The sequence below is a fragment of the Akebia trifoliata genome, chromosome 6, assembly GCF_017979445.1.
Source record: "Akebia trifoliata isolate Shusen 1 chromosome 6, ASM1797944v1, whole genome shotgun sequence".
In the NCBI taxonomy this organism is placed as follows: domain Eukaryota; kingdom Viridiplantae; phylum Streptophyta; class Magnoliopsida; order Ranunculales; family Lardizabalaceae; genus Akebia; species Akebia trifoliata.
Genome location: NC_141380.1, coordinates 24,737,349 through 24,750,273, shown reverse-complemented (window position 1 = coordinate 24,750,273; position 12,925 = coordinate 24,737,349). Strand labels below are relative to the sequence as shown.

Below are 12,925 nucleotides of genomic sequence, written 5' to 3'. Positions count from 1 at the left end.
TTTCAGCCTTAAGAACCAAAATTCAGAACTTTTGGTTCAACGATGGAGGGATAATGGATGAAACTTCTGAATTCCGAATTATTATTTTTTTTCTAAAATACCCTCATCAAAATACTGATTTCTATCACTTATCCATTCTTTATACAAATCTTAAAACTTTACTTTTAACTTTTCTACCTCTCCTTTTTCTTCTACCTCTTCTTCCTCTACAATTGTGCTATAAAGATCTCTCCACTTTTCCTTTTGCTTAGGTAGTTAACATCTCAATCCACTTTTCCTTTTGATTTTGTTTGTTAAATTTGTACTTTTCTTTAAACTAGAATCTGTTTATGTTGCCGATGTTTCAGATTTCTATCCTCTATGATGTCTACTTGTATTTCTCTCTGTTCTAATGGAATTCTTTTGTAGTGTTTATGTTTCAATTCTATTGCAAAACTAACATTTAAAAGATAATGTAGTGTGTATTTTATAAATTTAAATTCTGTTATATAGAAACCCAAGAAACATCATTCATTATTTCTCGATACTTCTCAATCTTTTTTGGTCCCTATGTAGCTTTTCGGCTTGAATGACTTCCACATTCCAATTCCTTATAATTTTCTCCTCAATTGTTGATCAACCTTTCGTAACCCTCAATAGTTCCAAGCATCAAGAGTGTTCTGCTCCCTTCTACACTAAGATTGTTTTGGTCTTCGTTAATATCCCATCTGAACTCATTTGGTTAACAATTAGATAAAGACTAGTTCTATCATTTGTTTTAATTCTGATTAACAGGTCAAAAATAAATAAATAAAGGATCTAGATTACAGAACAAACCAACGACCATCTTTTTAGGTTTTAGATTAGATAAAGACTCGGGATCCAATATGGTATCTCGTTCCTAATAAAATAAGATTGGTGGCGAGATTTAATTGGTGTTTAAAAAACTTATGGCTCCTAAACAAGTCGTTCACGCAGTACAATGTGTTTATTTTCTAATCAAATTGTGCCACATAGACACCATTCCTATATGTAGGAACAGGAAACCAATTTCTTTCCTCGGAAACTTCCAACTCCAACGACCTCACATTAAAACCTATTGTGTAAAATACTTCCATACCCCTCTTGAGGTCACTCCAGTACAACTCCTTCAACTATGATCTACTATGAGAGATAAAAATAAAGAATAATGCTCAAGGGACCTCAGAATAGTTTAGGACTGAGTTGTTTGAGCTGAAACGCTTATTTCAAGCCTTGAAGTGAAAGTTAATCAATAAAAGTTACTAAGGAAACAAATGATAGAACTTGAACACAAAAGCAACTTAAATGATATTTGAATCAAAATATGTGAGAGTTATCCTAGCATACCACCGAAACCAGACAACGTTTGTGGGATCCAAACTAATCAATTCGTTAATCAAAAAGTGTAAAATAAAAATCTTATTAAAAATTAATCTTTTGTTTAATAAAAAATAAAATACATTCATGACCACTCACAATGATATTGCTAAATTCAGGTGTCAAAGTGATACCACCAGGCCAGCGTGATTAGAGATGTACAACTCTGTTCTGCTTGGCTGGCTACCATCTGATCTTGTTTTTCTCTATAAAATAGAAATCATATATGATATATCCATAAAAAATAATCAAGTATCTACCCACATATAATTTTGACTTTCTAAAATTCGTCGGGCCAAGCCCAACATTTTTTCTTTTCAATTCTTACAGCTTTCACGTAGTGACTGTTACACTAAAACTTGGTAGTAAAAAAAAGACAAAGGAGGAATCATACATTCGAAGTGAAAAAGCAGTAAGAAATTGGTTTCCTTCTTAGACATATGAAAAAAGTTGGTCATCTTTGCCATGGCAAGTTGGGTGGAGGCACAAAAGGGGTCCATTTCATGGACATCTTCCTCTTTCCTTGTGGCAAGTTTCTGCCCAAATAGGACTAAAATAGGCAGATTTTTTTAATCTTTTTTTACTTCCTTTTATTATATTATTTAAAAATAGAAGCATGTTCATGGCCCCTGCTGACAGCAAGAACATGCTTCTTTTATCCATGTAGCAGAAGGCTATTGCAATGAAATTTGCCAAGGTAGAAATGAAGGTGGATGACGAGAGGCCAGCATTCGGGACCAGCTTCTCAGCTGCCACATGTAATAAAACCTGAAAGTGGAGATTTCTTTCATGTCTGTAAAGAACCCATCCCAAATGCAGATATCTTTTACATAAGTGAAATTATTAGCAAGTCATCTTGCACCATTGCTGGGAAAACAGAACTATAAATTTAAATTTGACTTTATATATTAGTCTATAATTCCTGTTCTTACTCCCTGTTTATACTTCTGCTTGTGGGGCTCACATGGATATAACATTGGATTGTCAAATCGTACAATGAATTCTCCATATAGTGGATACCATTTTCAAAACAGATTAATGCATTCTGATTTTCCTGCTGCATGAAAGTTGACTAAAAAGATCTAGACCATTGGATTAAGCCATTACTTAAATATATGTTTCATACGGTTAGCAGTGTTGGAAGGGAGCAATTTTCAGCAATGATATGGTTTGATTGTCTAACATGATATTCATGTGTGATGAGGACAATTAAGGAGTAAGAATAGGGAGTTATCAATGGTTGGAAATTCATTGTGACAATGACAATTGACAGCTAGCTCTGGATAAATGGTTGGAATCAGTATGGAAGCTTTCTGTACCCATGGTAGAGCCACCAAGAATGAAGTTTTAAACAGCATGGTGGAAGAAGGGATTTCAGATTCACAAGCATTAATTATAAACAAGGACCCTATGTAGGCAATCCTTGTATCTTCAATATGTTGGGACAAAGAACATATCTGTTTACTTCAGAATATTTTTCATTTAAATATTTCGAAACTTTCAAATGACCAAGTATGTTCATGTCATCCTGGATCCACATCAGAGTATATTTTCAAGATTCAAAGAAGGGAAGCATCTGCACTATTTACTTAAGATGCATGCTTCCTTGATTAAAGAACTTAAATAGTAAAAACGTATGTGTAAAGTACTACCTTGGAAGGCCATACAAAACAAGAATTGCTGTAACCTCACATTTCTGAGTCAGCTTTTGTTGATGTGTTTGCATTCCCCCAATTCTTGGCCTTTAAGTATCTAATATGTTTATGAAAAAGTGAAACACAAGGAGAAGTATAATAAATATTTGCTAGTTCAGTCAATGAAGTAAAAGAAAATTTCACAATATAAATATCTAGTCATACACTGCTAACAGTCTGCTCCTCGGAAAGACATTTACTTCTTCTCTCAGGCATGTGATGATAGCCCTGGAATTAAGAACCAGTGTTGAGTGAAGAGAGAGCTTCCACAGAACTAAATAGAAGAAAATAAAAGAAATGATGATAATTACATTCTTTTCCCCCTCAATAGCTTCAGTAAGTGCTTGTCTTTCAACCAGAAGCATGGGTATCTGTTGATCCAGCTTCATGTTCATTCCTTCATAGTAATCTCTGATGCCATGTAAAGTAATTGGCAATCGCCGGTATCCATGATAGCAGACTCCATACATTCTAAACATAGATTCCGTCCGTCTTCCAGAGAAATGTATCTCGAGTTCCATGACTTCAGCACCAAAATAGACAACTTTAAGCAAGCAGAATAACCTTGAGGTACTTAATAGTGTTTGAAATAAAAAAATTTGTTGAGATAAACATACTTAATGCAATAGGAAGTCACCATACCTCCAACCATTCACAGCTACAACAACGAGCTGTGTTATCATGCTAAATTCAACCAGCACCATTTGTTGGAATCTGGAAAGTTGACAAACTATGAGATTGGACTTTTAAAATAAGTCAAATCAAATATTCAAATTCAGAGGAAACTAAAGTAACATACATAAGAAACCCAAAACTTGGATATGTGAATGCCAAACAAATTCTGATTTTCGTATGTGATGAAATTTTTTCTGATATTCAAAAGTTGCACTGTATGTGCAGTATATTAATTCTTTTCTTTACCCAAATGTATAGCTATATACAACACAATAAAAGCGACTATGTTATATTTTAAGGTATATCAATTCTACAATACGTTACATAAATTTGATTCAAACTGTATCTTTATAAGAACAATTTCATTAATTGTTTCCAAAATAAGTGGGCAAGCTAAGTATAAAGCAGCAACTACATGAGTAACATGTGCTACAAGAACCACTACTCAAGCCTGAAGGTAATAATGAAGAACTTCGTTATAAGTTAAATAATCTGATAATATGGATTAATGGAGAACCAATTAAAGTATGTTCGAATACGCCCAGAAAGTATTTCTTACAAATTGAAGGCACACTTTGCAATTGGGATGGTGCAATTCTTTGAAGCAGGACTTGTGGTATGGATTCCTCCCTGACAAAGCAAAATTGATTCAACAGAAGGAAAAAAAACCATCCAAGAGTTGGATATAATGGAATATTTGACAAGTTAAGAATAATTCTATCATGATATAATGTAGAGTTCCAAACTTGAAGAGGTATTGTTCAAGTTTACAGAGAATAAACAAAGACATGACATAAGTGCAAAGAAGTCCAACAACAATATTGTACCTCATGCCCGTTGATTGGCTGACCACAAGCATGACAGCGAAACATTCAGAGTGCCAGGAAGCTCCCATGCATCCTAAATAATTACCAGAGCCTATTTCACAGTTACAGCCGCCACAAAATCTGCATGGTGCATATACAAATCATGATGGTCATACAAAACTGAGGGTGGGATTTCTGACTTAAAATATCGCCTTGACTTGGGATAAACATTTTGATGATTCATATACAACGAAGTAATATAAAATTGTTTTTCAGAATTGTGTACAATGATTCACATATTCACTTTAGAAGAAAAGTGCCATGACTCCACATGCAAAAAACTTTAGAATACTGATTTCAGTCTTGAATTTTACATAAATAGTAATGAATTTGAAAGAAATGAGGCTTATTTTAAAGCATAGACATGATATTGCTAGTCACTGTATTTCCTGTCTATATGCAAAAACATGAATCCTAGAGAGTCAATATTGACTCTTTTGAGTCACCTAGTCAAACAAAAAACCAGGGACAGCTCGGATGTGTCATGATGATTTTGTTTACCTACATACACAATGGTTTGATCTAGTAGCCTGAAAAAATGGATCAAAAGTTTAGTAACAAGTTGATTACCAAGTTTCCAGTGATGTTATAAGCGCAGGTAAGGCAACTAACAATTTTGATTCAATAAGTCTAAAAATGGCTCAAATCTACCAAGCATAAGTTGAATTGCAAAGTTTTCCTGCTAATATTAAAATAACATTGGAAAAATTAACCTATATCCTCTAGAGAAAAATGGCGTGGAGCACAAGGAGGATATGAAGGCATATTCAAGCTATCTTGAAGTGCTTTAGCAAGGTCCTCATCTTCATCATTGTCTGCAGGCCTTCCATATCCTGTAGAAATCCAAATTATTCACGAGTATGTTATAACATGGTAAAAGGATGAGGTCAAAACACTCTGAGATATTAAAGATGCCCATGAGAGAGAGAGAGAGTCGAGCACAAAGGCATATATTCAATAGAGAGAGAGAGAGAGAGAGTAAAGCACAAAGGTTAAAGTGAATGAATATGATGTTATTAAAGGCATATAAATTAGACTGAATGAATGTGATATTAAACCTTACTTCAAAATTTTAATATTTGGGAACTTACCATTTTGTTTCCTTCAATCTTCAGCCAAAGAAAGTGCCATTCCATGGTACATTTCCTCATTCTCAGCTCTTGATTGATCATCCTGATTTTGCAACATATACAAAGCTAAGCAATGCAACAGTTGGACAAAATTGGCATACCCATTTATAGATAACTATCTCTAGCAAAATGGAAATAGCAAGCCATGTAGCCCAAATTGTCAAGGCACATGGAAAAAGTTATATCTATTCACACAATTAATTTGGTTTTGGGAAAATATATTTCTAAATACTCAATTGCATTGTATTTTGCACATACTCATATGCAGTTGCACCATCCAAATTCATTGCAGATGTCTTCTAACCTTGTGAACAGTTTCCATTCATTTCAAGGGTTTAAGATGTCAAAGAAAATCCCTTTTCTCATTTTGTAACAAATTTTCATTAAATTCACTTTTTCTGTTGTACTTTCCCTGTATCTGCTCAATAATCTCCCTTTCCTTGGTGCAAAGCCATTGGATGAGACCTTAGAGTGCTCTCCTAACCTATGGATGACTTCTCTCGCTCACCAATGTAAAACCATGCAGTCCTTCATTAGAAATATTTCAGTAAAACTTGATTTTTTTTTAAATGCCAAAGGGAACCAAACAAGTAACTAAATGTGTGTGATTACCTGGTATAAAAGTTTTGTATGTTTAGCAAAGGGGCATTGCACTAGAATGCAACCGAAAAGGCAGGGACGGATTTACAATGGGGGCACTTGCCCCCACAAGAATTTTCAAATTTTATAAGGATTTATGGGCTACTACAACTAATAACAGAGGCAAAAAAAAAAAAAAAATTGCAGTCATTGCCCCCCCCCCCCACACACACACAAAAAATAAATAAAAAAATAAAATTTATAACAGTGTTAATTGCCCCCATGAAGACAAAGTCCTAGCTCCACCCCTACAAAGAGGTCCCTCTGACATGCTGGGTAGGAGTTCAAGAGACATTTTATGAAGCCCTAGTAGAGGACATCTCTCAAGGTATGTATAAAGCTTATTTTCTGATCATGTTATTCATGAACGCCACAGTGGGAAAGTAGAGGACATTTCCCACTTTAATTGTTCATGTTTTGTATACGAAACAGCGGCTACCAAGGGAAAATTCCAAGGTAGGCTCCCCACCTGACTGTCGAGGATCATTGCTGAGATGTATGGGATTCAACAATATAATGATGTTAGAGAATTTACCTTCTACTTAACAGCTTTTGTGAGTTCATAATGTACAAATAACATTAGATATCATTAATTAACATGGGATAATTAACCAATAAATTAGTAAGCACAATCACTACTCCATGCAACATAAAAAAATGTTACAACCCGCAAGGACAACAATCACTATGGCTAAATCAAATTTCATACCCCAAGAGCACTCCATGAATTGAGTAAGAATGGAATCCGGCTTTGTTTTATCATCTTCTTATTGGAATTATTTATTGATCGATTAGAGCAAAGAACATGTCCTGAACACGGCATACATCCCAAGTGTCTAAAATGAAAATCGAAATTTGTCCATGCAAATAATGAACTCCTGTCACCCCATTATAACCATTTGAGTTGCTTCATAAATAATTTAGCTAACCAAAATCTGTAGAGCCAATGATACTGATTATCTAACATAATCCAGTCAAATAAAATCCATCTAGACCAAACGTCCAAAATCAAAAGGACCACAACTCCTAAGATGTTTAGGATAGAAGCCAAATTTCTCAAGAGAAATTACATGGAGTCAATTATGTGTTATGCCCTCCAAACAATGAGGGTTGTTTGTATTAAAATTGGATTCACATACAACATGAGAAACTACAGCCCCGGCTCTTTATCAACTACTCAAGGATTAGAAATGTTGCCAAATGTTACCATTTCACTTGACATGATGAGGCAACTTACTCAATAGGCCATCCAAATCAGGAGAGATAGCTTCTTTAAACTCGAATCTGGAAAGGAGTAATGCTTCCCAAGAACTAGCCCCAGGAGCAACATCCGTTCCAATCATTTCTGTGAGCACTTGTCGTGCTTCGGAAGCGAGGCCCCGTTTACACAACCCACATATCATCTCATCAAAAATTATCGACGTAGGAACAAACCCTTTACGCAACATCACCTCCAACAACCCAAAAGCTTCTACTACTTCACCTTCACAGATTAATCTATCAATCAAAATCATGTTCATATGCGAGTTCACTTTGACACCTTTCTGCCCCATCTTCTTCAGAACCTCCCTCGCTTTCCTCAACTCCCCAGCCTTACACAGTGCCCCTATAAGTGTATTATATGTAGTAACATCAGGCTTGCAACCCAATTCTTCCATACAAACAAGCATCTTAAATCCCATTTCAAAATTATTCTGAATGAATAAACCCTAGACATAAATATTGTAGGTATAAATATCAGGAATTACACCCAACACAAGCATTTCATCAAACACCTCCTCTGCTTTGTAAAATTGGCCAGCAGAGACAATCCCATCTAACACCCTAGTGTAACAAACAACATTAGGTTTGATTCCACTCATCTTCATTTGGTTTAATATATCCAAAGCATCTAACCATCTCCCTAACTTAACCAGAAAACCAATCACATTGCTATAATCAAACCCATTTGGGGAGAACCCAACCGTCCGGATCTCTCCCAAGAAACCCAGTACTTCAACCGAAGAAAGATCCCTGCTTTTGCACAAGGACAAAAGAATCAAGGAATACAATTTGGTGAGGCATCAGATTTAAGATCTCGATTGCGTAACTGAACTTGTTGATCTTGCAAAGAACAGTGATTAATATCCGAAAGCCAGCTTCTTCAAGCCTAATGTTCATTGCTTCATGAGAGTTCAATAAGACTTGATGAACCATTTGACGACATTCTTTTTCTTACAGAGAACGGATAGAATTGCGTGGAGGGAGGACACAGAAGGGTACACCTGAAGTTGGGGATTCTGAAGAAGATTTCAATGGCATCTTAAATCTTGTTTGCAAACCCGTAGATTCTGATGAGATTCACGAAGATACGTTCAGGTGGATTGAATTCTCGATTTTTTCGAGGTGGTCGAGGATTGGAGGGAGTTGCTGGAATTGAGAGTTTTGGGTTAGAATTTTGATGATGAAAGAGTAGGCAGAAGGGGTGGGATCACAAGCGTAGATGCTAAAGGAGTTGATGAGAACTGAGAGGAGATGAGGTTCTTTAGAGCTTTGTTGATGTTAATGTTGTTGTAGTTATTGTTGTTGTTGTGAGGTTGCTGCTTTCTTAAGGGCTTCCATTGCTAGTTGTTGGTTGAAGGTTTGTTGCCATTTGCCTTTGTAGGGTAAGAGAGGCCATTTTTTTCTTCCCAAAATAGTACTTTGAGTTAGAGAGGAAGAGTTCAATAACACCATCTGTCTCTGGAGCTGAAACTATACCTGTAAGAGACCCACAAAATATCACTATAACCATCAAAGAACTCATATCCCAATAGGTATCTCTACGTAGCAATTTCACTCTCCAGACGAGATTCTCAACCTCCCATAAATCTTGTATTTTCTTTTTCTTAATCATAAATCTCTTACACCCATAAAAAAAAATACATTATGTTGGGGATTTGTCAAAAGCTAAACTTTCTTCAATAAATTACATGATTTGAATCAAATATAATTAGAATTTTCCCCCCCAAAATACTACTACACAATTAAGATTAAATTCAAAACAAAAACATTCAATAAAAAACGACAATACTATAATTAAAACACAAAATCAATATTTAAAAACCGACTTTTAAGATCAGATCTACAAATCACCATCATAAAAACAAAAAATAAAATAAAAAATGAACCTTGATCAAGACAAATGAGAGAGGTGGGATTGTGAGAGACGATGGACAGGTTCAATAGATTTGGCTTCCACTTAGCTCTAAGATCATGAACCTTGATCTTTTCTGTTCAGATTCACCAAAAAAATGAAAATTGTGTCCAAGTAAATAATGATTAAAACAAATTCAGAGATCGAAGAGTTTGTAGAATCATAAACCCTAGATCTTATCTTCAATAAACTGAATAGCGTTATGAATCCATCAACCTGAGAAATCGAAAGATTACTTTAAAGCTCTAGTTAACCCTAGATCTCATCTTCACTCCATCATTTTCAGTATTGAGAGATCGAGAAATTAGATATAGAGAGAGATGTGATTGAGGGAGACAACCAGAGAGAGAGAAAGAGGAAAAAAATCTTAAACAAGAGAGAGAGTGAGAGACATGGAAAAATCGTAGAGAAATTTTTCTAAAAATCGTGGGGCCGTGGTCATCAAATTTGGGTTTCTAAAATTCGTCAGGCCAAACCCAACAAATTTTTTTTTTTTTTCAATTTTTACAATTTTCACGTCCAGGATCTCTTCCACCATGTTAATCCAATCCAAGAACTCCTTAGGCTGCAAATCAAGTCTGTCAAACTTCATCCTAGATTCCCTTCTCCTAGATTCATAATTCTCCCTCCACCTCGCTCGGCAATTAGCAAAGGGATTTTCAGAAATTTGCGATTCCACATCAAAACTCTTATTTTGGTGTGTAACCACAACAGTTAAAGCGGCCATCTATTGGGTTAAGATTTCAATTTCTCGAAAAAAAATAAAAAATGACTAAAATGCATATAAGGCTTTTACTTGTGCGTGGAGAACAAGGGTGAGGTGGATCATACACCCCACCTAAGCCAATTGGACTGTCATTCAGGAGTCGTTGCATAACTCAAGGGCACAAGAAAAAGGACGAGGAGGCTCCATGAGAGAGAGAGAGAGAGAGAGAGAGATGGGGAGAGGGAAAGAAAGAGAGACTCCCATGTGATCTAGAAAATGGGTAAAAGATCCAACCACCCTCTTTGATGTCCTAAAATTATGTTTTATGGACAAATGAGCGTTAAATTATTAAAATGGCCTTTTCATCTAATGATCATTTGCCTCGGGATATATCAGAAAAAGATTTGTGCTATGCATATCTCGAGGCAAATGATCTATGGTTCTATAATGGGGGCATATGTCAAAGAGTAACGTCAGAAAACCATTACACAAATAAAAAATATGACAACCTATATCCAACGAAACCAATAAGAATTGGATGCCATAATAAGGCCCAAATTCTTAAAATCTTATTTTTCATGCTATGGTGGTCATTTTTCTTTTCTCCCCTCAAAACTTATTTTCAAAAATGGTAAAGTACCATTTTCGAAATTAATTGAATAGTGCACCATTTTGAGAATTAATCAATTTTTGTGTCTCATTTTTATTTGTATAAATTTCCACACCCCCTATTGTACTATGTATTGTGTTGCCTGAGAATTTGAGTTCTTTATTCTCTCTTTTCCCCTCATGTGATAAGTACTATAAGGAATTTAGGTTTATCGAAAATTTGTTTTTATTAGCTGATATAGTGCGGAAGCACTGCATGAATTCCTATTGAAATTTGTACAATAAAAGGAGCAAGAAGTCAATTTTCAGCTGCCGTAACTCTACGTTACCTCCCTAAACATGGAACCTAACTTCTTGTTTCCTTTCATGGCTATTTTTACAATTTTTCCATTCCCAAAGGTCAAGTGTGTTGATATGGCATCATTACACTAATTACACTAGACATTGACATTGTTGGTATGGTCCACTAAACAAATCTTCTTATAATATTGAAAATGTAACAAGAATGACTAATCAAATCCTATAAACTATGAGGTAATATAAATCCATTGATTCTCACTAAAGTTGGAAATTATAATAATAACTAGGTCAAAGAATCTAGCAATCTTCATCTCTGGTAATTTCTTGTTTGTCCTTTCTAGCAACATTACATTATAACAAAGAGCCAATTGAATTGTTCATGTCATAAAATATAGGGATTTTTCTCAAAACATGCGCAACTTATGTCCAAATTTCGATTTTGATATATTGTTTATTTTAATTCCCAAAACATGCATTTTGAGTGAATTTTTTACTTTTATAATCAATGAATTCACTGGTATATCTATGAATTCATAACTATTAAAAGGGGCCAACTTACCAATTTGCACGTTATAAAAATGTCGAATGCATGTTTTGAAAATTAAAATAAACAGTATACCAAACTGGGAATTTTGTCATATTCAACTCACGACATGGAGATTCAGCCATAAAAATAAATAAAAAAAGAGAGCAGCTACTGCCACACCAACTTTTGCTAATGCCCCCCCAAGATGTATGCAATTTCATTCGTGATTTACATATGAATTGGGGTGATATCAACAGAAGTTGACTGGCAATAGTATCTCATAAAAAAAATTGTACCCTATACATATGGCGTGTTTGATTGCACAGCAAACTCAAAGGAAACTAGTTTGCCATGGATTTGATGGTGTTAGAGTACAAGACAAATTGAAAAGGGGTGGAAAATTATCTTCCACATGAAAAAGATTTGTCGGGAGATGGCCAAAATTTTCTCACCCTTCCCCGCTAAGAAAATGATTTGCCGCATTACAAGAAATTCATATCTCAAAAATGCCCTCATTCTTCTATTTAAATTTCATACAAACAGGGTCATTTTGGTCAAAACTATAAAATTGCGAACTAACGACCCTATAAACAAGGTCATTTTTTACAACAACAAAAAGCCCTCAGTTTATATTTTAAATTATTAAATAGAACTCATCTCAGTGTCCTCAGTCTCATGCCATCTAAAAATTTAACCAAAGAAAGGAAACACTTCCCCAAGTAAGATTTCAAATCTTACCAATGGTGTTTGAGTTCAAATGGATTATCAAACTAGCAATCCAACACCACAGCCCTCTGGATTTCATTAAGAAACCCAGATTAAAAAAAATAATAAAAATAAAAAACATAATCCTTTTTGAACTTAATCCAAGGTTTTGATAATGGTCGACCACTGAACTCTGTTTTAAAATTAAAATTTAGAGGTGTAAATAATCTTTTTTAATTAATTTTGGTTTTTAATTTCATAGAATATTGTCCTCTACATCTATGTAAAGCATCAAACCATGTTTTTGGATGCCACAAGGTTAGCTCAAGGACCCTTGTAAGATTTGAAATCTTACCATGGTAAGGCTAGACTTGCTAAAAAAATCTAAATAAAAAAACCTATACCACCAAGGATTTGCCAGTACATCATTTGCTTGCTTGGCAAATGATTTGCCAGGTAATAATTTCCCCTGCAATCAAACACAGTTACATTGGTCCAGTTGACCAGTCTGTCTGTCATTGAC

General features: G+C 34.9%; 1 protein-coding gene across 6 annotated transcripts; it reads right to left on the bottom strand.

The window, feature by feature from the left end:
• Positions 1 to 978: 978 nt before the first annotated feature.
• On the bottom strand, positions 979 to 8,094 carry LOC147400475 (LIM domain-containing protein HDR3-like). Of its 6 annotated transcripts, none has more exons than XR_015179351.1 (10): positions 7,619 to 8,094; positions 5,704 to 5,785; positions 5,326 to 5,445; positions 4,574 to 4,693; positions 4,306 to 4,376; positions 3,714 to 3,785; positions 3,383 to 3,594; positions 3,237 to 3,299; positions 3,030 to 3,129; positions 979 to 1,583 (listed from the first exon to the last, which is right to left on the bottom strand). XR_015179351.1 is itself a non-coding variant. In XM_086446174.1 (10 exons), the coding sequence occupies exons 6-9, from the start codon at positions 3,721 to 3,723 to the stop codon at positions 3,079 to 3,081; spliced, it is 336 nt and encodes a 111-aa protein (XP_086302300.1). In that variant the 5' UTR covers positions 3,724 to 3,785; positions 4,306 to 4,376; positions 4,574 to 4,693; positions 5,326 to 5,445; positions 5,704 to 5,785; positions 7,091 to 8,094; the 3' UTR covers positions 979 to 1,583; positions 3,030 to 3,078. The 6 variants fall into 6 exon arrangements, 5 of the variants coding, with proteins under 5 accessions (XP_086302300.1, XP_086302301.1, XP_086302303.1 ...); XM_086446174.1 differs by having other exon boundaries at positions 7,091 to 8,094; XM_086446175.1 differs by lacking the exon at positions 979 to 1,583 and adding an exon at positions 2,836 to 2,905 and having other exon boundaries at positions 7,091 to 8,094.
• Positions 8,095 to 12,925: the final 4,831 nt, after the last annotated feature.